The sequence below is a fragment of the Condylura cristata genome, unplaced genomic scaffold (assembly GCF_000260355.1).
Source record: "Condylura cristata isolate star-nosed mole 26May11 unplaced genomic scaffold, ConCri1.0 scaffold00017, whole genome shotgun sequence".
In the NCBI taxonomy this organism is placed as follows: domain Eukaryota; kingdom Metazoa; phylum Chordata; class Mammalia; order Eulipotyphla; family Talpidae; genus Condylura; species Condylura cristata.
Window position 1 is genome coordinate 2,629,078 of NW_004567118.1, and position 24,011 is coordinate 2,653,088.

Below are 24,011 nucleotides of genomic sequence, written 5' to 3' on the forward strand. Positions count from 1 at the left end.
TTACAGAACCCTTTGGTTAGCTAGTGAAAACTGAAGGTTACAGAACTGCCTTTGAGGCAATGACTGGGGAGCTTCTGCATGGGGGAGAGGAAACCCCAGTAGTTTGTCCCCAGAACTCAGTGGGTCTGAGATGGGCAAGGAGAGACTTGGCAGTCAGACCTTGAGACACATGCAGATTTCCCAGCCTCCAGTGCAAACCAAGAGCTCTCCCACCCCAAACACAGCCCCACTTACTGCTGCTTGGGCCATTGACACGGGCTTGGGGTCCAACTGGAAAGAACCAAGACTTCAGGGCTGGGCGCAGTGGCAGAGTCCACCAGAACTAGACAGCCTTTCAGAACTAGACAGCCTTTCAGAACTAGACAGCCTTTTGAGGGCTGTCGGTATGTATACTCTGAGCCAGACTGCTCACGACTGGCTCTTTACTTGCACTTTCATTTCAGAGAAAATCCTGCCCTTCAATGCTCCCTACCCCCAGACGGTTTCTCCACCCCTGGGAGGGGCCTCCATAGCTTTGAGGCCTCAGGCAGGGTAAGCTACACTAGCAGCAACTGCCAAGTGAAAGCAGGTTCCTGTCAAGCCTCCATTCTCAGCCCTGCAAAAACCCAGTGGTAGAATTTTGTCTGCTTTGTTACCCAGCATTTATCAAGAACCTAGAATGGTGCTGGGCACAGGCAGACATAGCTAGTTGCGTGAAAAATGCCACCAGGACAGATAAAGCCACTCCACCATTTGGCGTGCCCAATACTGATTCTGCTTTACAGATTAACTCAAATTTTTAAAAAAAGATTTCATTTATACATACAAGAACTGGGGTGGGGCCTCCCTGGTGGTGCAAAGGGTTGTCTAAGTATTATGAAGCAATCCGTAGCCGAGTTCCATCCCTGGCCAGGGACCTAACACATGGCAGATTTCTCCTGTCTTGCCCACTGCTCCCCTCAGCAGTGTATTTCAATCTGCCTGTTCTGCTCCCCATTCTCTGGTGAACCCTCTCACCCCCTGCACCTCTGGCCTACGCCCCAGCTCTTGTATACATAAATCTTTACACACTGCTGAGGGCAAATGAGGACAAAACAGAAGAGGTCTGCTGGCCATGTGGGTCAACTCCCTGGCTGGAGACTGTACTCATGATGCAGTGGCTGCTGATAGCTTGGTAGAGCTGAGACTTAACCCCTTGAGCCACCAGGGAGGCCAGAGATTCTAAACTTTAAAGATTATTTACAGAGGTACAGGGGCAGTGAGAGGATTCACCAGAGACAGAGTAGGGAGCAAAACAGGCAGACGGATGCAGTACACTGCTGAGGAGAGCAGCAGGCAGGTCAGGAGAGCTCTGCAGTGCCATGTGGGTCACCTCGGGGGCGGGAATTGAACTCATACTGAAGTGCCTTTAGCTTCTTAGTGCTGTGCTTTCATCTGCTGCGCCACTGGCACGGGCCTGAGATCCTAAACTTCTAAGGCACAGAATATAAACTTGAGAAAGGCCACACTGTAAGGAAGTGAAGCAATATACCCAAGCCTGGCTTGGGACCTTGAGATAGGATGGCAAAAACTCAGATACTGAGTAAAAGGAACATTTGTACTGAGTTCCACATGTGACTAAATAGGTAAGCTACTTACTTAACAATCCATCTCAATAGGTGCCAATGTGTGAGAAGTTAAACTAAGAACATAAAGCACAGGGCATGTTTTATTTTTAACCTAGGCCAGACCTTTTCATTACCATATCCTTTTCTCTTCCTGATGGCTTTCTGCCATGTCCCCTTTTCAACCTCTTCTCACCACCACAGGAGGAAGTGTGTTGAGTACAAAGATTAGCAAATGCAACCCTGCTTCCATCTAGAGCCTTTAGAATTGCTCTATTTTTGGGTCACAGGACCTTGAGTCTCCAATGAAAACTATGCAACACCCTCAGAAAAATGAACTACCAAGGTTATAAATTGTTGGGGCACTTTAAGAGACACATTTAAATAGCCAAAGTTTATCTCAGTCAGCTATCCTGAGAGGCCAGATGCTTTTCCTGCAACAGTGGTGACAGAAGCTAGGCCCAAGCCTTACGACCAGACCCCCTCTCACCAGGCAGTTGCCCATTATTCTCTAGTATACGCCTCATCCAGACAGGTTGAAAGAAATCCTACTGAATCTAACTTGGAAGATGGGTCTCTGGTTTAACAAACCTCCCTAAAACAACTAGTATCCACTCATGGGGGCCTCTGGCTGTCCATCAGGGATGACAAGGAATAGCTCAGGTCCTCAGGGGTGCAGGAGTTGAAGTCAGGAATACCAACTAATCCCATACCAAAAAAAGTCAGGAGCAGCCCTTTTTGGCAAACAGTTCATTAGCTCACACTTCAGTGCCTAGAGGTTGGCTGGGCCATGAAAGGGTTATCAGGGTAAGACAAAGCTCACATCTCACCAAGGGAGATTTAGCTTATATCTTTTCCCACAGCTACTATATTCACCATCTATCATGAATGTTCTCCTTTCCCAGTCTAATGATAAAAGTAGCAGGCAGAAACACAGATTTTTTCTTTTTTTTTTTTGTAATTTTAATGACCAAAGCAAAAAAGATCTAAAACCGCAGCTTCTGGAAGAACCATTTGTTCTTGCCAGTCTTGTACCTAGAGGAAAAAAAAGAAGAGTGATGAAGATAGAAACAACAAAAATTCCCTTCATGAAGCACAATGAAACCATAACCCCCAACACCCACCACCTAAGTCTACTTACCTCTCCTCAAACTTGACCTTGGCCTCTCGCCGGGCCTTGCGTTTAAGAGCAGGATCTCTGAAGACATCCTTGTTGACAACAGTTTTGTCCAAGGGGATATCCACAGAGTACCTGGGGACGATGACAAGGAGGTAGGACCAACCCACATGCCAGATTTCTTGAACCTTCAATTTTTTTTTAAAAAGACTTATTTATTCGTACAGAACTAGGGTACAGGCCAGAGATGCAGAGGGTGAGAAAATTCACCAAAGAGAGAGTGGGGTGCAGAACAGGCAGATCAATGAAGTATACTGCTGAGGGGAGCAGCGGGCAGGTCAGGAGAGGTCTGCCACACCATGTCGATCTCCTCCAGGGCAGGTGGGATTGAACTCATGCAGAAGTGGCTTAAGCTTCTTTGTGCTGTGCTTTAACCCGCTGGGCCACCAGGGAGGGCCGTGAACCTTCCATTTTAATACCCATTTCCATAGATTCAAGCCATTGGAAAACAATTCATGTTTAATTTTCCACAACCACAGTTTCTAGGTAAGAAGAATCACTCTATCAGACCTTCTTTATGATGATCACAGTACTGACAAGCTTTCTATTCAGACTCAGAAAGGGTCAATCTCATTACAAATAACACAAAAATTGGTCAGTTATCTTTGGTGGTACAGGGGTTAAGTCTCAGCACAATTATGCTATTGCCACTGTGGTCTGTGTTTGGTCCCCAGCCAGGGAGCTGACCCACATGGCCTGCAGACCTCTCGTCTTGCCCACAGCTCCCTTCAGCAGTGTGTCTCAATCAGCTTGTTCTGCTCCCCACTGTTGCTGGTGAATCCTTTCACTACCCCTCACACCTACACCCCAGTTCTTCTTTGTATAAAGAACTCTTAAGACACCACACATAAAACAACTGAGCAGCTATTTTCCAGAATTATGGAAACAATTCTGTACTTTCATATTAGCAGATGAAGAATAAACACACAGTTCTTGTAGCAAACTTTAAGGGATATGCGGTTAGGGTTTGGGAATTTTTGTTCAGGATTCTCCAGTCTTGTATTTCTTTCTAAAACTGCTCTAGTACCAAGACAGTATATGTACTACACAATATTATTAAGGCTAAAAGTGGCTCAGCAGCTTAGTGAAGTTGGGGGAGACTTGCTTTCATTAATTTACCAGCCATTCTTGGAAGCTTGCAATCACTCTCTGGGACAGTGAACTGTGGGAGATAGTAGACTAGGTATTGTGCCTGTGTTTACTGAAGATGGAAAAAAAACGAGACTTTAAGACTCAGAGGCCACAGCCACTTAGTGGCAAATTGAAAACAATGTCCCTTCCTCACTGGAATGGCTGCCAGGCTGTCTCATATTCAACAGGGAAAGAAGCACTTTCATTCCCATTCTTGAAATGCTCACCTTGTGGGCATGAGGTGATTGTAGTTATATACTTTCACAAAAGACTTGATCTTTGACCTCTTGGCAATTTTCTTCTTGCCCATGGCAGCTGTCACTTTGCGTGGATAGCGATCAATTCCAGCCACCAGAGCATGGCTGTAAGGGCGGTCTGCGGTGCCATCATCAATGTTCTGAGTGGTCAGAATGACATTTGTTGTTAACCAGAGTCTCTCATACCTTGTGCATACAGGTAGGGCATGCAGAGAAAGGACTGTCTCGTAAAAAATACAAATAACCCCCTCAGGTTTCAGACACCTTATTATAAAGAGAAAACCACACAAACTAGACACTAGGTACTCACATATGCCCGAAAAGCGTAAGATTGAGGGCATTCTATATTCCATCAAGAAGAACCTGGAAGGGTTCTTGAGAGTCAAGAGATTTTAGAAATATTAACAAATGTTAATTAACTCTTATGGAGTGCTGACATATGCCAAGCATCCGTTGTCAGTACTTGACACCTATAACTTCCTGCACAGGTACACTGCCAGTGAGGGGCAGGGGCAAGGTTCCAGAACGTCAGCCTCACTTCAGACTCTGGCAGTAGGTAGATGGAAGAAAACAGGTGCACTCTGGTGTCACCCAACGTAGTGGTGCTATAAAATCAAGACACCATGAATCGTAGGCAGAAGGCAAACAGCGAAAGGCTCATAATGCTAAGGGACCATCCTGACTAGAAATAATCTCTTTTAGTAGATGCCCAGCCCAGCACCTCCTACCTGCTTGACCTCAGGTCAATTACCCAACCTCCTGAATCTCAATGGAAGGGAATCAATCCCTTGATGGCTACCCATGAACTGGATATGACAACCCCTAAAGCAGCAGACCAGGCACCATTCAGTACACGCTGGCAGCACCTCAGTCTCTGGCCACCGGACGCGTTACGTGATAGGTTGCCCAATTCATTGCACCTTTGTTATTTTGCACGTCCCTCTCCCTAAAGCCCTCAAGCATTCACCGCCCGCTTCCCTCGACCCCGCAAAGGTCAGTGGCAAAGCCCCCCAAACCAGGGCTTGCCAGCCCGCTAAAACCTGCCCGACTCCTGAGCCGCAGGGCGTGGAGGGACTCGGGGCTGATACCTTCACAATGACCGCTTTGCGTCCGGAGTACCGTCCAGCCAACACCAGCACCACCTTCCCGGGTTTCATGAACTTGCCCATTTCTGCAAAAAGAAATGAGAATGGACCGCTCAGAATCCATTGGGCCAAAGCCCCGGGAGCCGACGCCTCATCCCAAGTGCAGCCTCTGAGCGCGGAATTTCAGGCTGCGCTCACTGTCGTTTTAGCCTACGTCGCCCGTGGGCCCCTGATAGCAGGACAGTGCCCACTTCGAAGCCGCCAGAGACGGAGGAACCGAAAACACACGACGCAGCCCAGAACTCAACCCCCAGGTCGCGGATGGCGACGGATTGGAAGACCCTGGCCAAGCCTCTACTCACCGACAGCAACCACTCGGGCCTACAGCAAAAAGGAAAGACCAGCACTTCCGCTAACCTTTCACCCCGGGGAGCGGTGATCTCACTTCCGGATCCACCCAGTAAGTCGCTCCGTACTTCCCGTGTGCGCTCGGAATCTGTATTGAGGGCGGAAGAAGCACAAGAGAGATAGCAGGGCCTGGCAGCTCATTTGCTCAAATCAAACTTTATTAACATCTTCCACATAAACAGAAGTAGCGCGCGCTGGTGGGAGAGCCAGGGCGGGTGGTTTGGTGGCAGTGTTCCCACCCAGCTGCGCCGCTGCCCGCCTGGTTGTAGCTTCCTTCTGCAGTAGGCGGGGATGGGGGTGCGTCGGGGGGTCGAGGGGGCGGGGGCGGGCGGGGGCACAGTCTGTTTCCTGTCTCAGAAGATGTAATTCGGGAACCAGATAGTACTGATGTTAGTGCCAACGGTGTGTACGGGTACGCCTAAGGCGGGAAAGGCGAATATTAGCCGAGCAAGGGCACCTAGTCCCGGACATTGATGTTATAGAATAAAACAAATAGTAAGGGTCGGTGATGGATACTTCATAGTAGTTGTTTACCTGTGCCAAACCTGCAAATGGTGGCTCTGGGGCTCAGATTCAAAGCAGCTCAACTTCTGAGCCCACACTTTTTTTTTTGAGGTTTATTTATGCATATAAGTACTGGGGTACAGGCCAGACGTGGGGGTGGGGGTGAGAGGGTTCGCCAGAGACTGATAGGGAGAACAGGCGGCTCTACTTTAGCACGCTGCTGAGGGGCGCAGAGGGAAACTGGAGTGGTCTGGGTCATGAGGGTCAGCTCCCTGCGGGGTGTTGCCCACTGCTGCAGTGGCTGCAGACGGCTTCATAGTGCTGAGATTTAATCCCTTGCACCACTAGGGAGGCCCAGTGAGCCCCATACTTTTAAACCTGTTACTAAATTGAACACCTCCTCTGTGCCAGGCAAGATGCTAGGCACTTGGAACTCGACAGATTATTTGATTCTCCCAACTCTCCATCTTGCGTATATTCCTATTTAGGCGTGAGGAGTTGAAGTCTAGAGAAGATAAATTAGCTGAGGTTGAACTGATCAGTAGCATACATAGGACTTGAATTTATGTCTGAATCCAGTCTAGATGGCTCTCTAGTGGAATTATTTCCTATTTCTGACTGGAGGAGTGTTTTCATTTTTTTTTTTAAAAATTAAAAATTAACTATTTTTGGAATTTTTTAAGTAGTTCTTTTGAGTTTAGGAGAAAGAGAAGACATTTTGGAGTTTTTGCTTACTGAACAAGATTAATCTGGGCAAGAGGGGGAAATGAGGGTTTCATCAATTTTTTTTTTTCTTGAGGCTCTGCAGGCATCAATTTTCCCTGTAGCCCTCAGAAATCCCACTCCAGTGGTTTATTACATTATGTATTTATATTTTTATATTCAATTAAAATATTTCCTGGCTTAATTTGGAATGACATTTTAGAGTTGGAAGTGACCTCAGAAATGACTTTGATTTCTCAAAGATGAATTCCAGAGCAGCAAAGTCACAGGATTGATCTCTGTGTTCTCAACTCAGTGTTTTTCCCACATAGCACACTGCCTTGTCCCTTGCCACCTCTAAGGTCTTCCATTATTGTCCTTACCTGCTTCTCCTCTTTTGCTGCTTCTTTCTTGAAAAACAGAAACCAAATCCTAAATCTTACTGTTTTGACCTCTTCTCACCTAACACTCTTCAAATTAGTAACTAAATCCTGTGAATTTTGCCTTGTCTTTTAAATCTTCCTTTTCCTGCCTGCTCCTTAATTGGACCAATCTCAGCTTTTTCTTCTCTAGTTCCTCCTCAAACTTTTGAATGAGTCATAATTGCTTGGGAGGCTAATTAAAGATGCATCTCCAACCCAAGATATTCCACTTTAGGTCTGAAGTACAGCAGTAAGATCTCTAAATCATATTTTGAAAAATGTCTCTAAACACAACTCCACATTCACCACTCAACTGCTTGAAATCTTTCACTGGCTTGTTGTACTAAAGTTTGACCTCTCACACTTTCCTTCAGTGTAAATGTCTTTGACAGTTCTCCACACCTTTCACGTACCCCTTTGGGTTCTAGCCAGCTCAACTACATAAAAGCCCCAATCTCTTCTGAGCTCTGGGGTCTCTACTCAGCTTGTTGTATGTGTTTTTAGTCTCCTCCTCCACTGTAGCCAGATGAAAGTTCAATCCAAATCCTACCTACTCTTCAAGGAGCTCAGAATTCTCCCAGACAGAATCTCTTCCTTCCCTGGGCCCCTCAGCCACCCAACCCAGCTCACCTTGATTACAGAGCACAGCTGAACTGGTTTGGATCACTGTGGTTCCCAGACCAGCAGCAACATCACAAACATGGGGGCATATTAATATGCAAATTCTCAGGCCTCACACCTGTGTTACTGAATTAATTTTGGGGATGGCACCTAACCGTTTGTGTGTTAATAGGCTACCTAAATTGCCAGATGTTCTGGTATCTTTTTAGTTAAATCGTGTTCCTTGAGGGCAGAGTATGTTTTACCACTTTCCTCAGCATCTAGCCTGGCCCAGGGAGTTGGTAGGCACCCAAGGATGAAAGACTGAATGCAGCTCACTTTAGAACCGTTTAACAATCTTTCATGAATCATACTTGTACAGACCCCTGTACTTCCATTGGATGCACATGTGTGGCTCTTTTGCATTATATTCTTGCATGTCTTTAGCCCTGGATTGACTGTCCATCCTCTCTTCCGTTGTCCTGTCTGCCTAACCCCAAGTCAGAGAGCTCTGTCCTCAATTATAATGTAGACGGTTTCAGTGTACAGCAGATAACTGAGTGCCTGCACACTGTCTCTACACATCTTTGAGTTTCCCGGAGAACTTGGCAAAGACTATCAGTTCATCTCCCTGCAGCCTAGTCTGTTCTCCGGGAGCTGAAATTTCTGGCAGATAGTGACAGTGGAGTAAGGGTGTGGATAAAGGAGAGGAACAGATCTAGAAGCAGCAGGATATGATGAAGAAAAAAAAAAAAAAAGAGTGGTATGAGCATAAAGACCAGAGGATTTGGATTCAGGCCACTTGAGTTCAAATCCCAGCTCTTCCATCATGTAAACCTGGACAAAATATTTAACATCTCCATATTTTAGTTTCCTCAGCTATAAAATGGGGGTAATGTTATCTTACAAGTAGTGAAGATTAAATTAGGATGACACAAACATAAGTGCTTCCTAGGTTGCTAGCACAAAGCCTTAATACAAATAGACTTCATTTAAGGAAATACTGATCTTGATCAATCTATCTGACAGTAGATATATTTTTAAACCAAAGCTAAGGGTCTTAAAGGTCTTTGTAGAGAAGCTACACAAAATACTATCATTTTATTGGCAACCACAGATATGTCATTCTTCACATTTTACACTTACCCTGTTACACACAGGACTAATTCTAGTAAATTATCAATAATACATCTTAAATAACAGGTTGTTGAAAAAAAATAAGTTAAAATGCACTACATTAATAGTGCAGACAGAAAGTGCAGCTGGCCATTTAATACATAAAACAATGCTGAATCAGTAGTGTTGGGAGTCCACTTGGTTTTCCAGAAAGTGATACACTTTGCTGATGTTTGGTTAGCCCTGGAGCAGTATGCAAGCTGAGTGACACATTAACAAAAAAGACTAAAACCCTAAAGACCACATCAGACCAGTTTAGTGTCAATTTCCCAATGAAATGCTTAGCCCTGTGCCTGGCAACTGTGATCTGCTGTAGTTCCTACTCTGGCTGTAGTACCCGGTGAAAGATCAGACGTCCTCCATCATCCAGCCTGCAGGACAAGTGGTACCTGGTGAGTATCACCCCCAGAAGGAGTTGCTGTCGGTCACTGGGTTATATTCCTCTTCACAGTGGCCTTTGGTGGCAAGGTTTCTGTCAGGGGATTTACCTCTAACAAAGATCTTTCTGAAAGGATGGTATCAGAATCCGATGAGGTGCAGAGAAGAGATTACTTGCCAGGGGACATGGTACCTGACAATGATTCTTATTCCTCACAACCACCTCCAAAGCCAAAAGACAAGTCTGTGATATGTGTGACAAGGAGACCCCCTTGTGAGGAAGGAATTTCAGTTCTTACCTCTACATGAGAAAGGGTTCATATTAAATTCAAGTTGTGATTAAGTCCCTTAGAAAATCTGTTCAAGTCATTTCCATTCCTAGTTTTATCCAGAGGCAGTTATGGAATATACATTGGTTCCTCTGACCTTGATGTCAGGAAGAAAGGAGCAAAGGGATTCGTAAGAGGAACCAAGATACTGGACCTTGGACTCGATCTCAAGCCCATCTCAGGGAAGATGGCTCTGAAATAAAAAGAACCTCAAGCTGGATGTCTTCTAGGATGAACTCACACTGCCATTCACTGCCAGGGAGAGAATAACTGCGCTTTCTTAACACCACACACGACCCAACACATTGGTGGGTTAACTGCCAAGACTGACTGCCTTTACTCTGGCTTGAATATAGGTGCCCACCTGAATACTACTGCGTACATGCCAGGGAAGACCCTTTTAAAAAGAGGGTCTTTAGCATAACTTTCTGAGCTGCTAAGTTGGTGAGGAAAAGAAGCTCTGCAGTCATTTGGCAATTTGCAAGAAAAGTGTTTGTAGCCCTCTCTACTCCTTGCTCTGATCCTAGAAGACTGGCCATCATCCTACTGAGCAAGGTGCTGGTCTAGGGTCAGGGCATTCCCATCAAAAGGCATCTTTGATGTTCTTGAGCTGGCGCACGGCCAGGTCTACAGGGAGGCTGAACTTGAGGCTGCTGAGGCGACTAAGCAGATTGAGGGCGCTCTCAAAGCCTGTGTGTGCCATGTAGCTCCAGGGCTGGTAGTGGGCCTCAATGAGTGACCCTGACTTACAGATGAGGTTCACCCAGGACACCAGCCGCTGCTCATTGAGTGCCATGCACACCAAGGCCTTCAACTCAGAGTCTGCACTGCGCTTGAAAGGGTCGTGCTCTGTCAGCACCATGTGGATGGCTGTCAGCAGGCTCTGCTTGGGGGTCACAACGGTGCCTCCCATAATGGGCAGGGCGAAGGACTGGGAGAGCTTCCGGGCTGGGGACTCCACGTAAGCTCGGCCATTCTTTGCATGATAGTACTTTACAAAGAGCTCCCAGGGGTGCATGGCCTCAGGGGTGGAGGAGAAGGCTGGTAGCAAGCAAGCAATGGGAGCCATGACCAGGCTCATTCCTGGTGAGGAGGCATATAGTCCATGGGCGAGCAGGTCCCTCACGGCCACTGTTAGCTCCTTCCGCACGGCCACGGTCAGTTCATCCTTGCCTCCCAGAGAGAGGTCCTGGAGGTTGGCAGAGGTGATGACACGGTCATGCGGCTGGTGCCTCAATGCCAGCTGCTTCACTCTGTCTACTGACATCTCCAGCCTCTTCAACAAGGGAGAGTAGTCCCTGTCGGCCTGGCCCCGCTGCCACAGGGTTTGTGGGATCTGGCCCGTAGCACAGCCAAACTGGCTAACAGCAAAGATCTGGAGCACGGCCAGTGCCCGCCGCATCAGGTGCAGTCCCGTCTCTCGAACTCGCTTTACATCTTCGGCTTTTACTATTTAGAACACACAATGACTCATTAGTGAGAGTAGAGGCACAGAGGTGCATTCAGAAAGTCACAACTGAGACTTTCTGAGCTACAGCACGAGTCTCACATGCACCCAACAACTACCTAGGATGTAGCTGTACTTGCATCCTTTGGGTTAATAACAGCTGTATGAGATATAATCCCCATGCCATCAATTCACCCATGCAGAGTATACAAGTCAGGGGGTTTTAGTGTATTCATGAGTTGTGCAACTATCACCCCCTAAAATACCCTCTACTGCTAGCAGTTCCCATGCTCCACTGCTCCCCAGTACCCCCAGCCCTGGGTCACTGCTACTTTCTCTTCTAGAAGCTGTACTCACATTTGCTGTTCCCTGGAGGCAGTCTGCTGCTGCCAGTTCTGGTGGAGCCATTGCCCGTCTGCCCGCTGGCTTTGCATTCACAGTGTGCACTCTCTGTCTGCAATGGGCTTCCCACTTCATCTGGAATCAGAAGTTTCAAAGAGAAGATGCTTATTCAACTCCTTTCTGGCAAATATTTCAAGGAAAAATAATATTTACTAGGGCTTACCACCCAAAAAGACTTTACAAATTGTACCTCAGTTGTGCAGACTAGTGACTAGTATAAGCAGTTGGTTCAATATTTACTGAATGAATGAAGCATGAGTCATCATTTTGTGGATGAAGAGAGTGGGACTGCAGAGGTTAGTAACCAGGCCAAGGACACAAAGCCAGCAAAAGGCAGAGCTAGGGTTTTAAGCTCTCTGCCTTTAAAATCCATGTTCTTTCCACACTACCCTGCTGATTCCCTTACTGAGCCTTAAACAAACAGCATATCAAGACCTGGCACCTTTAGGTAGCACTCTCAGAATGCACCTAATCAATATGACCTCTGCCCACCCTTTTTCCCCATCCCCTCCTCTGACCTTGGATGAAGTTGATGAACATCTCGAGGTCTCGGATCTGAGTTTTCAGCTGCTCCACCAACTGTTCTTTCACTCGGGCAGGGTTGACAATCTGAGCCACAGCTGCATCCACACGCTGCCGCAGCTCTTCAGTAGACAGTGAACTGAGGTCCTCGTTCAGGTTCATGTCCAATTTCTTTATTAACTCATCTATGATCACCTAGCAAGACCACAAGTAATGAGCACACCCTCTGGAATTTTCTTTTCTTTTTTAAAAAAAGATTTATTTATGCATACAGGAACTAGCGTATAGGCTGGAGAGCAGTGGGTGAGAGGATTCACCAGAGACAAAGTGGGGAGCAGAACAGGCAGATCGACAAAATACACTGCTGAGGGGAGCAGCAGGGGGGACAGGAGAGGTCTGCTGTGGTCAGCTCCCTGGCTGGGAATCGAACTCATGCTGCAGTAGCTGCGGATAGCTTCATAGTGCTGAGACTTAACCCCTAATGCCACCTGGGAGGCTCAACCCTCTGGAATTTTCAATGAGAGGGTTGGGAAGGAGAAACTTAACTAGTGTACTTTCTACCTTGAAATTAAAGACACAAGGAACTGCTGAAATTGTCAGAGAAATAAAACTGCTGACCAAACTGAGGGCAACAACCCTTTACTTCTCTTAGAGTGACAAGAACCCTTCTTGGGTTCTTGTCAGACAGAATAGTTCCTCTCACTGCAAAGTTTCTACTAGGTCAGGCAGCTATATCTCAGAACAACAACAATGTGAACAATGCAAAGAAACTGACTATCCAGAAAGCTTCATATTTGGCTTTCCCCAAGGCCTCCAAGAGAATTTGGATTTATCTTCATTTCTAGTCTTTCTCATCCCTTCTCGCCTTGCGGCAACTAAACAAAAATCTCTATGAAACATCAAGGTACATTACAGACAAAATACCCCAATCGCATTATAGGAACAACCTGAAATCCAAATAATGTAACTCTAGCCTATCAAAAAATAAAACAAAACAAAACAAAAAAACAGCAACACCACAGGGAGAGAAACATGTAGGGGAGACTGTAACTACATTTACACCACGGATTTGCCCGTCTACCCAGGTATGCGCAGGATACATACAGTTGTGCACCGTTAACGTCACATACAGCAGTGTTTTCCAGACTACAACATTTAGGTCTGTTGTAATTTACATTCTATGACATATACATTGATGAAATTGCCTGCATTTTTGATGCATCTCTCTCTTAAGTGACATGTGACAGTGTGACTGCATGAAAGTTAGTCCGGAGGCCTGGAATATTTATCAACTGCTGGTGGGTGGCAGAAAGAAGCTAATTTACATTGTAAGGTATGTCCAAGTAGAACTGTTTTGATGACCAAGTGAAGGAAATTATTATTATGCATTACTACTATTATGCTTATTAATAAACACCAAAAAGAAAGCACTTAATATAAAGCTTTGGAACTTGTGTTTCTATGTGTGAATAAAGACTGGTCCCATGATTTGGGCCAGCAAAAGGATTTTCAGCAAAGCCAAAGGCAAACAAGGTGAGAAATAACACCCTAAGGACACCGAAGTGGCAATATAACCTCAGCTAGAGGTGAAGGCACTTCAGATGTCTGCTCACCCGCTGTCTTTCCAAGACCACGGACTGCGGCAGGGAGTCGTAACTGCCTTCTTGATAGGCAAATGTTTCCAGATCATCTAGCTGAGTTTTGAGCTGCAGTATCAGTTCCTTCTGCTTCTCTCTTTGGGTTTCCAGACGTTCCCGTTTCTCTTGCTCACTCTAAGACAAGAAAATATTTAGATATATTTCACAGGAAAAGGAACATTCAGGGTGCATTAAGAACTTTCTCAAGCTAATGACAACTGGTAAAATAAAAATGTCTCCAGATAATCTAAATAAAATCTAGAATTCATAAGGCAGATCCAAAATAACTATCTCATCCAGGGCAATTTATTAAAGATGTTTTCTTTAAGACAGTATTTCTGTCCTCACTGGAAAAAGGATATAAACAGACTATGAATACAATGGGGTATTAATATGCCTTTTTTCCCTGAGAGGTTTAGTTAGGATTGAGGCAATTTATCTTAGCAGAGAGAGACTTTCAGGAACTAAGCATTCCAGCCTCCATAGGCAATTTCTACAGAAAATTCCCTGAATATTTTCTGCAGCCAAACTGTAAGAAAATCTGAGGGTGACAGTGGAGATAAAGGCTTTGTAACTTATAACAAGTTTTCTTAAGATACAGAAGCCCTTCTGGTGTGTTCCAGACTTGGCAAAATTTAAAGACTAACTGGAGGATGTCTGGAGTAGGGAGAAAGCAAGTAATGGAGGTGGGAAGGTAACAATATTTAAAGAAAGGTCTGATAAATTTCCCTGACCAGCGATTCCTTTTTCCACTGTTGGCCACCAGGTGGTTTCTCCACTTAAATTATTAAAATTCGTTCCAGGTAATTAAGTCCTGACATTGTATTTTGAAACACTGGTTCTTCCTTGCTGGGGCCAGCAGGCCACCTGCAGTGTCAGGTTTCACTCTAAACTAGAAATCTATAGAGTATTAAATTTAAGCATAAAACTGTACTTACCAAGCCCTTCAGAAGCAAGGTATGAGGGAGAACAAATGAAAAAACAACAAATTAACTTTTGTTCAAGCTATTTAAAAAGCAATTCTATTGTTTTACCTTTGCTCAACATGAAAGCAAGTCAATCCTTCCTCAGTGTTTTGGCTTTTTTTTTTGTTGTTAGAATCTTAGCCCTCTACACTTAGTGAAAGCCTAATTATCCAAGAAGCAAAGGTTTATCAAGGAGACCTTATCATTTCCTCCTCTGTATTTTATACATACTTTCACTCTAATTTATGTCACATTATAAATATTTGTGTAGGATTCTGTCTTCCCCAATTTAGTAAACCCTGAGGCTAAGGGCCTTGATACTGTAGCCCAATGTCTCAGACAATGCCTGGCAATGGGCAAGTTCTCACCATACATGTTATATGTCACTGAATAAATCAGTTAAGAAAACACTTTCTAGATAATGAACCTTGATTAGAGGAAGTTGTCTAACCAGTCCAAGGGAAAGAACTATGGAAAATTTCGATGTTTTTTTTCCCCACTGTATCCCAACTTTACGAAGTCAAGAAGGAAAGAAACAGGAAACATTTCAGATTAAAATAAATGAGTCAATATCTACTACTGATTAAGTCTTCGTGGTTAAAACAAATCTAAGTGGGAAGACAGCCACGTGTGATTTGTAACTTGAAGAACTGCCCTGTCAGAGACTAAAAAACTGTAAGGAAACTTTCCCTTCATACGATGTATCAGTCTTCATTATGTACCACTGTAGGCTAACTGATGGATCTATCTTATCACCGTTACCAGAGGGACCACATTGAGAATATCTAGCTATTAAACAGGGTGGGAAAGGAGTAAAATGCCAACATTGGGAAGTTCATGTAATCACAAGTTGTGTTTCTTTCAACCACTAAGGGGTCCCACTGTTGACCAAAGTTCTCACCCAACTAAAGATTAAACACTTTCGTTTGAGTCCAGAAAAGCACTGACAGGATCGAAGCTAAATTTTTAGGGTTTCCATAGCAATTTTTTCAGACATCTGGTTAGTAGTGAGACAATTTACTTATCGACTTCCCCAACCCTAGGGTCGGGGACTCTAGCAGAGGTGTTCGGGGCTTGGGCACATTAGGAGGTGACCGCAAGGTGAGCAGGGCTGCACTGCTCATTGCTCAGCAGCCCTCTCCAAACGCCTTTTGCTGATTTCTCCGTGCTCCTCACATTATCACACTTTATATCTCTTTCCACACCCCTCACCCTCAGCCACCCGATCCGCACATCCTCGAACCCCGGCCCCGGCTGCTCACCTGGTCGGCGCCGCGCAACCGCCGGCAGTCCCCCAGTAGCTCGTCGCCCTCGTCGCCCGCGGAGTCCCCGGGTCCTCCGTAGCCCAGGACGTGCGGGCAGCCTCGGAAGGCGAAGTCTTCGAGCTCGCGCAGGAGGCGCTGCTGTTCGGCCGGTGCCCCGCGCACCACCTGGCGCAGGCGGAACTGCACCTGCGCGAAGTGCGATGACAGCGCCAGCAGCGCCGAGTCCAGGCGCCGTCTTTCAGCTCGCAGCCGCCGCACCGTCCGATCCGGCGAGTCCGGCGGGGAGCCCGGGGCCGCGCCGGCCTCCTCGACTGCTGCCTCTTCCGAGAAGGCCGCCGCCCCAGGCCCGGCTTCCGCCACCGCCCCCACGGGGGCCCAGCGCACCGCCTCGCACGGTGGCAGCGACTCCTCTTCTTCTTCCTCGTCTTCCTTCGCCTTTGGCACAACCGCCGCCGTTACCGGCTCCGCAGCTGCCTCGACTGCCGCCATCTTCCCGGAAGCGCCGCCGCACGTCAGCCGCGCCCCCTTGCTACCATGGCAACGGCGCGCCGCCCGGGAGGTCGGGTGGGCGGGGCTAGACGTCACCTGGGGCGGGGCTTCCCCGGGGATTTAATTCGGACCCACACGGTTTTATTGAGCGATTATTGCGAATCAGGCACTGAGTGTACTTTAGTTGGGGAAACATGTGATGAAGCCGGGACAAGCCATCCCACGTTTCTGCGTCTAGGGTAGCCTGTCCAGATCCCGACGGGCCGGTGGTCTCCTGGGTACGTTTCCGTAGAGAGCCGAAGGGCTTCAGGGATTATGCTCTCCCAGTTTCTCCTGAGAGCGGACACCTTGGCTGTAAGAACACGTTCCCCTTTCCTCTTTACCCTTCCCCCTACCATATAAGGAGCGGCAGCTGCTGGGGGCCCTCCCCAGAATCTAAAGATAGCGGCCCTCTGGCTCCAAACGCCTCGGGCAGCGGGAGCCGCCATGGCACGGTAAGTCTTTCCAGACGTCCTTTTCCCCGGAGATTCCCTGTTCCACGTGTCCAGGTCACTCCAGGACCTGCGAGGGCCATGGGCAGCTCAGGTCTCTAGCTTTGGGATGGCGAGGGGGAGTGTGCCTGAATGGCCCTAACTTCCTAGGGGCCTCTTTAGGCTCTTGATTCTCCCTGTGTTCAACCTCATTACACACACCCCGCCCCCCACTCCCTTTCACCCCCTCTGTGTCTTTTAGCTCCACTTTGGCAGGGCTGTAGCATAAAACATCCCTGTATTTCCCCTCCTTCCACCTTCCCTAAATGCCCTCAGTCTTGCCTCTGCCGCCCCTATGAAGTCCCACCGCAACTCCTCTCCAGGCAGCATGCCCGGACCCTCTGGTACGACAGGCCCAAGTATGTGTTCATGGAATTTTGTGTCGAGGACAGCACCGATGTCCATGTGCTCATCGAAGACCATCGCATTGTATTCAGGTAAGGGCCCTCCCATCTGTTGAGTTTGGCTTCCCAGAGATCCTTTCTTTCTCCCAATGCCCCCAACACTCAGCTTCCGGAGTCTCCTCTGCGCTTTATCTCCTCAGCTGCAAGAATGCCGATGGTGTGGAGATGTACAATGAGATCGAGTTCTATGCCAAGGTGAACTGCAAGGTAAGAATGAGGTGGGAGAGTAAGGCATGGATGGAGAGTTGGGCCCAGGGAGATAAGACTCCCTCTAAACCTCAGGCCCTGTGCATGAGGCTCTTTATTTGACAGGACTCCCAGGATAAGCGCTCTTGCCGCTCCATTACTTGCTTTGTGAGGAAATGGAAGGAAAAGGTGGCCTGGCCCCGGCTCACCAAAGAGGATAACAAGGTGGGAAACTTTCTCTTGTTCTTTATCTAAATACCCAGGTCTCAATGGAAGTCTGAGAATCATCCTTGCCACTTTTCCCACCAACACACCATCATTCCCCATGTCCTGCCTATTTCACTCACTTTTCTTAAACCTATTACTTCATCTCTTCCTAATTCTGACCACATCTGCCCCTGAGTGAGATTCGGTGTATATTTTCAGCCCCACTGCCTGTCCACCATCTGTATTGCTCTCGGCATATTCTGTCTAAAACACAGACTTGACCCTTTCACTTTCCCACCTGTGACCCTCCCATGGCTTCTTTCCTTCTAAGGTTGAGCCCTGATGTCTCCTGGCTGGCTTTGGCTCTCACATTTGTTTCAACAATCCTCCTAATGTTAAAAATTATTTTGACTGCTTACTGACACTTAATTTTTTGATTAGTTGCTGACGTATTAAAAATGTAGGGATGCTACTAAAAATAAAATCCAGAATATCAGCTACTCTCGGAATATGGAGGTTCTGCCCACATTGATTTAACACTGGACCTATAAATGGGGCACATGCTCCACCTCACTTTAATCCTTTTCATTATCACTTTCACTCTTTGGTTTTGATAGCTGAATTTTATTTGCTTTTATTTTGTCCCTTATTTTTATTGAGGTATAGTCGACATAAACATTAATTTCAGGTATATGGCCACCCAAACACCACATGAAGTCCAGTTAACATCTGTCACCAGACACAGTTAAAAACTTCTTTTCCTGTGATGAGAAATTTTTTTTTTAAAGATTTATTTATTTGTGCATACAGACTGGGGTACAGGCCAGAGGCTGAGCGGTGGTGAGAGGCTTCACCAGAGGCTTCACCAGAGACAGAATAGGCAGATCTATGAAGTACACTGCTGAGGGGAGCAGTGGGCGGGCCAGGAGAGTCTGCCACGCCATGTGGTCATCTCCCGGGCAGGCGGGAATCGAACTCATGCGGAAGTGGCTTTAGATTCTCAGTGCTGTGCTTTAACCCGCTGCGCCACCAGGGAGGGCCTGTGATGAGAACTTTTAAGATCAGTTGATTCTCTTAGCAACTTTCTCTCTGGATTTTAGACATTTGAGTGTAACTTGGTTGACTCTTATGCTTTATGACAGAGTTATCTTTCTAGTTGTGAGTCTGTTTTGTAATCTTCTGGAGGGCAGAATTCTATGCTTTTGCATCCCTTACAATAACGTTGTGCTTAGCACTTTGTAGGTTGCTGGTAAGTCTTTGCGGATTATCGACATGACATGCTAGCCCCCAGGGTGCTGTTGGGAAGAGTGGACCGGTTGGCCTTCTTCCCCAGGCACGGGCCTCTGCACACACCCACACTTCTGTGTGCCTCTGCCGCTGCCCTCCTGGCCCCTGACTCTGTGCTTCTCTTGCAGCCAGTGTGGCTCTCTGTGGACTTTGATAACTGGAGAGACTGGGAAGGAGATGAAGAGGTGGAGCTTGCTCAGGTGGAACATTATGCAGAGGTAATGCCATTTTCTACCCATAAAGATCATTCTCTGTGTCTTTCTTTTTTTTTTTTAAATAGGAATGAGAAAAATGGACATTTTGTTATTGAAATTATATACATAAATTCACTCATGTTCAGAGTTGAGCCTGTATTTGAAAAAAACTGGGAAAGACTTTTCCTACTTTTTTGTAATTCTTCTTTCCTGTGTGTGTGTTTGTGTGTGCATGCGTGTACAAGTATGGGCATATGTGTGTGCTTCAACCACACATATTTATAGGAAGCTCAAACTAAGCAGTATAAAAATTTGCATCATAAAATAAGTCAAGGGCCTCCCTGGTGGTTAAAGACACAGCACTAGCAGGCTGTCACCCAGCTGGGGAGCTAACCATCATGGCATAGCAGACCTCTCTCGTCTTGCCCGCTGCTCCCCTCAGCAGTGTATTTCAGTTGATCTGCCTGTTCTGCTCCCTACTCTTGTCAGTGGTGAATCCTCTCACTGCCCACTCCTCTGTCCTACACCCAAGTTCTTGTAGGCATAAATAAATAAACCTTTTTAAAAAATAAATCACTGAATCTCAATAAATTGTATACAGTTATACATTATTTGGTTCCAGACATTATTTCAGTAACTGTTTATTCAAATGGCAAAAACACTAACAGACCTCAACTTGGATAGTAAGGAGGGTGTTCTGTGTGTATGTTTAAATTCCTTTTAAAAGGGGATCAGGGCCTCCCTGGTGGTGCAGGGGTTAAAGTCAGCACTGTGAGGCAGTCAGCAGCTACTGAAGCACGGGTTTGATACCTGGCTAGAGAGCTGACCCACATGGCGCAGCAGACCTCTCCTGTCTCACCTCTGCTCCTCTCAGCAGTGTATTTCAGTAGACCTGCTTTTTCTGCTCCCCATTCTGTTTCTGGTAAGTCCTCTCACCACCCCGCAATTTTGACTTGCATAAATAAATATTTCAAAAAATAAAAAAGGGGATCAATTTGCTTTTCTCCAGTACTGTTCAGTGATGTATTAGAGACTTAAAGATGGGGCATTTGTCTGGCTGGGATATTCTCCTGTGGTCCATCAATATGCTGGTTGCTTCTTCCCTTGTAATTATTTTCCTTTTCCCACCAGCTGTTGAAGAAAGTCAGCACCAAGAAACCTCCCCCTGCCATGGATGACCTGGATGTAAGTAAAGCCACCTGTGAACACTTCAGTTTTCTTTTGGCCTTAGAAATAGGTGCCAGAAGGCTCCTGTCCCAAAGCCTAGCACGCAGTAATTCTCGCGCATGTATGCCCAGCCTCACGTTAACAGAGCAGGAATGTTTCGCTGTGCTTTAGGAAACCCCAGCAAGATCCTCATCATGTCCCCATTACTTCTCCATCCTAGAGCAGACTCTATTGAGTAGTTTTATAGTTGTAAGAAGCAGTAGCATTAATTTAAATTCTGAAACTAAAGGGTATATGTGGCAGTGCTGTTTATTGAATATCAGGGCTTTCTTTGATTATCCAAAGTTGAAATCCTTCAGTATCAGCCTTCCAAGGAATTGTGTGATAGAGGAAATCCCAAAATAAAGCTTAGAGAGCAGAAGGGAATGAGCAGTATTTGTGAACACTATTTGCACTATTCACTATTGTGAATACTATTTGCAGACTGTTATCTTTTTTCTCCTCCTAGGATGATTCTGACAGTGCTGAAGCAACAAGTACTTAATATTCAGTGACAGCAGAGATGGGCAGGAAGCTGTGGCTGTGTTCCAGTTACCGTGAAAAGCTACGGCTGGGTCTTTGCCAGCTCTTTAGCTGTGCACCAGCGTCCTCTGAACTTTCCTAGAAGCTCTTGATTCAGGGTCCTCCTTCATGATTTGTTTCTTCTTTCTAGACACTTGACTTTGTCTGCTGCATCAGATGACAGCATAGGAGAGGAGTCGACTAGTGGGTGCTGACTTCCTACCAACTGGCTGTAATCTTTGTGTTTGAGCCCCTCAGTATTTAAGCATGTGTGTGGAACTGATAGAGCAAAAGCCAAAGAAGCAGTCTTTAGATTATAATAAATCTCCAGGAACTGTTCTGTCTCTTTCTTTCTTGTACATCTTCCTGGAGGCAAGTTTCTTCTTTCTCTAGCATTCCTTTGAAGGGAGAGGACTGAGTAGTTATCAGAGATCTTGGTCCTCATTGTCGAGGCTGGAAGAAGACAAGTGTTGGGATTAGGCTTTGTAACCATGGTGGGTGACTTCCCTAAATTCATGCTCCTATTTCTCAGAGCAGAAACTCAACCTTCACTACATGGCTAATTAATAACTGCATCTTTATAACCACTAGAAACCTACCTCAGCTTCCTGCACACTCCAGAAATCTCTATGCACTTTAAAAGCTAATTGTTGCATAGCTTAGTGCTTATGTCTGTTTACTCTTCCATCCATCAGCTATTCCTTTCCTCCACATACATTGTTTAAGTGCCCAATGTGTATGAGACTATGACTTAAACAAAATGCAATACTTGAAGTTTGCTTTTAAACTCATGATAAAGCTTTTAAATTTGTTGAAAAATTAAACTTTGAAATTTATGTAAGTTTGGGCCTCCCTGGTGGCACAAGGGAGCCTCAGCCACTGTAGCACAAGTTCGATCCCCAGCCAGGGAGCTAACTACATGGCGCAGCAGACCTCTCCTAGCTCTCCTGCTGCTCCCCTTAGCAGTGTGTTTCAGTCAATCAGCCTCTTCTGCTCCTCATTCTTTCTGATGAATCTTCTTATCCCCCTGCACCTCTGGCCTTTACCCCAGTTCTTGGATGCATAAATAAATCTTTTTTAAAAATTATGTAAGTTTATATGTGGACATAGTTTAAAATAATTAAAACAGCATAGAAAGGCAAACAATAAAAATTTTATCCCTTCCCACATAGGGATAACTAATGTTAACTGTTTCTTTAAAAATATTATATAACTACATCAATATCTGTATACACATTATATATATTATAACTTTCATAGTACCTGTTATATAGCTTTAATTTGTATACTTATATATGCCATTATATAATTATGTAAAATATACAACTATACATATGGCATAGAAACATAGTATAGATATTAACATTGAACACATAAGAAAATGCAGTGTCTATGTGTTTGCTGTACATCTTACACCCTGCTAGTTTTCACTTAATATTTTGTTGGAGATCTTTCCAAATCAATATAAACAGATCTAGCTTTTGCATTGTTTCATGATATTTCATTGAATACATTTTCCATAATTTAACTGTTTCCTTATTGAGGAACATTTAGGTTGTTTTTAGTCTTTTTCAATTTTCAAGCAGTGCTACAACGAGCATTTGAAGATGTAGATCTTTATATAGAAGTCAAGAACATTAAATTTCTAGGAGTGGAATTGCTAGATAGTTGTATTTAAACACTTTGATAGCTTTGCTAAATTGCTCTTAGATACAGTTGTACCAGTTCTCACTCCCACCAACAATGAGCATGCTCCATTCTCTGAAACTTTTAAGATATTTGCCCAGATAAAAAGAGTGCTGCTCTGTTTATTTTTATTAGTGATTCATTTTAATACACCATCTTTCCCCATTTTGACAATGACATTAGCCCTTTAAGAAAACTGGATAATACAAAGCTATATATTTGTTTCATGGTTTAGTTTACTATTTGCATATTACTTCATTTAAAATGTTTGAACCTGATGTCACCCTGATAAAGTAAGCAGGTCTTGTCTTCATCGTTTATCAAATAGGTCACACAATAAGTGGAGGGGCTGGGACTTGAATTTGTATAACCTATGTCCCCTTAGCCTCAATTCTGAAAAGTGAAATTCTGAAAACTGCGTTAAAACATATTGATATCAAATCTCCCTTGGCAGCAAAACCTAGTCTAACATTGCGTGAGACTATTTATAGTTTTCCTTCATTCCACTCAATATATTTATTTTTCATCATAACTATAAATACCTCTGTTAACAAGAGATCCAGGTGGAGCATGTTACACAACACAGGGCATATATACTCTGCATTCCTGCGGAAAACCTGAAAAAGTCTATTGGCATCTTCATGCTTTTTATTGTTGTCTTAAAAGAGCTGATGGTTAATTTAACTTTTTAAAACTTTTTTTTTTTAATTTAACTTTTAATCCGTTTAACGTTATAGGGCACTGATTGCACCCTTTATCTACACTGGCCACCTGTGGTTACTGAGTACTTGAAACGCGGCCAGTACCAACAGAGATGTAAAATACACATCAGGTTTTGTAAATACTGTACGGCAGAGGGAAGAATATATTTAACTTATTTTCAAATGCCTACTGCATGATAAAATAATATTCTGGGTATGTTGGTTTTAATACGCCACTAATGTGTGGCTTGCACTACCTGTCCAATGGGGAGCGCTGCTGTGAATCGAGTCAGTCCCATCCGCACCTCTAGCCAGCCAGAGTCCGCGGGGCTGGATCACGTCCACCCAGAAGCCCCTCCGGGCTACACTAAGTGCCTCAACGCGCCCAGGCTTTATTTTCTTTGAATTCTAGTCCCTTTCAAAGTCCATAATAGTGGCTTAAAAGCCCGAACGCCGGCAGCTCGCGTTTTCAATAAATTTGTCCAAACCCACACCCCATTCCTTGCCCTCCTGCTTCTGCGCAAAGGCGCGCGCGCGCCCAGGATTGTCCCGCGCCGCTCGCCGTCCGCCGCTCGCCGTCCGCCCCCGGCGTCTCTGCGCGGAGCGGGG

General features: G+C 45.4%; 4 protein-coding genes across 7 annotated transcripts in view; 1 reads left to right on the forward strand and 3 right to left on the reverse strand.

The window, feature by feature from the left end:
- The window catches only part of IFI35 (interferon-induced protein 35), a 9,270-nt gene extending 8,932 nt beyond the window's left edge, over positions 1 to 338 (reverse strand). For both annotated transcript variants that reach the window (XM_004684942.2, XM_012726506.1), the window contains exon 1: positions 235 to 338. In XM_004684942.2, the coding sequence (XP_004684999.1) occupies positions 235 to 249 (15 nt within the window). In that variant the 5' untranslated portion in view covers positions 250 to 338. The remainder of the gene's footprint in view (positions 1 to 234) is intronic.
- A 2,199-nt stretch (positions 339 to 2,537) lies between these two features.
- RPL27 (ribosomal protein L27) lies at positions 2,538 to 5,671 on the reverse strand. Its single transcript, XM_004684126.2, has 5 exons — positions 5,596 to 5,671; positions 5,237 to 5,319; positions 4,119 to 4,288; positions 2,725 to 2,835; positions 2,538 to 2,618 (listed from the first exon to the last, which is right to left on the reverse strand). Exons 2-5 carry the CDS (start codon positions 5,315 to 5,317, stop codon positions 2,570 to 2,572), a joined length of 411 nt encoding a protein of 136 aa, XP_004684183.1. The 5' UTR covers positions 5,318 to 5,319; positions 5,596 to 5,671; the 3' UTR covers positions 2,538 to 2,569.
- Positions 5,672 to 8,951: 3,280 nt separating this feature from the next.
- RUNDC1 (RUN domain containing 1) lies at positions 8,952 to 16,483 on the reverse strand. The gene is made up of 6 exons (XM_004684127.2): positions 15,988 to 16,483; positions 14,699 to 14,704; positions 13,737 to 13,895; positions 12,120 to 12,318; positions 11,557 to 11,676; positions 8,952 to 11,201 (listed from the first exon to the last, which is right to left on the reverse strand). The coding sequence occupies exons 1-6, from the start codon at positions 16,477 to 16,479 to the stop codon at positions 10,336 to 10,338; spliced, it is 1,842 nt and encodes a 613-aa protein (XP_004684184.1). The 5' UTR covers positions 16,480 to 16,483; the 3' UTR covers positions 8,952 to 10,335.
- Positions 16,484 to 16,596: 113 nt separating this feature from the next.
- Positions 16,597 to 21,356, forward strand: PTGES3L (prostaglandin E synthase 3 (cytosolic)-like). Of its 3 annotated transcripts, none has more exons than XM_012726603.1 (7): positions 16,597 to 16,833; positions 17,286 to 17,446; positions 17,554 to 17,620; positions 17,726 to 17,824; positions 19,222 to 19,311; positions 20,419 to 20,472; positions 20,963 to 21,356. In XM_012726603.1, exons 1-7 carry the CDS (start codon positions 16,795 to 16,797, stop codon positions 20,996 to 20,998), a joined length of 546 nt encoding a protein of 181 aa, XP_012582057.1. In that variant the 5' UTR covers positions 16,597 to 16,794; the 3' UTR covers positions 20,999 to 21,356. The 3 variants fall into 3 exon arrangements, with proteins under 3 accessions (XP_012582057.1, XP_012582060.1, XP_012582058.1); XM_012726606.1 differs by having other exon boundaries at positions 16,689 to 16,973; positions 17,333 to 17,446; positions 20,963 to 21,353; XM_012726604.1 differs by lacking the exon at positions 16,597 to 16,833 and adding an exon at positions 16,901 to 16,973 and having other exon boundaries at positions 20,963 to 21,353.
- Positions 21,357 to 24,011: the final 2,655 nt, after the last annotated feature.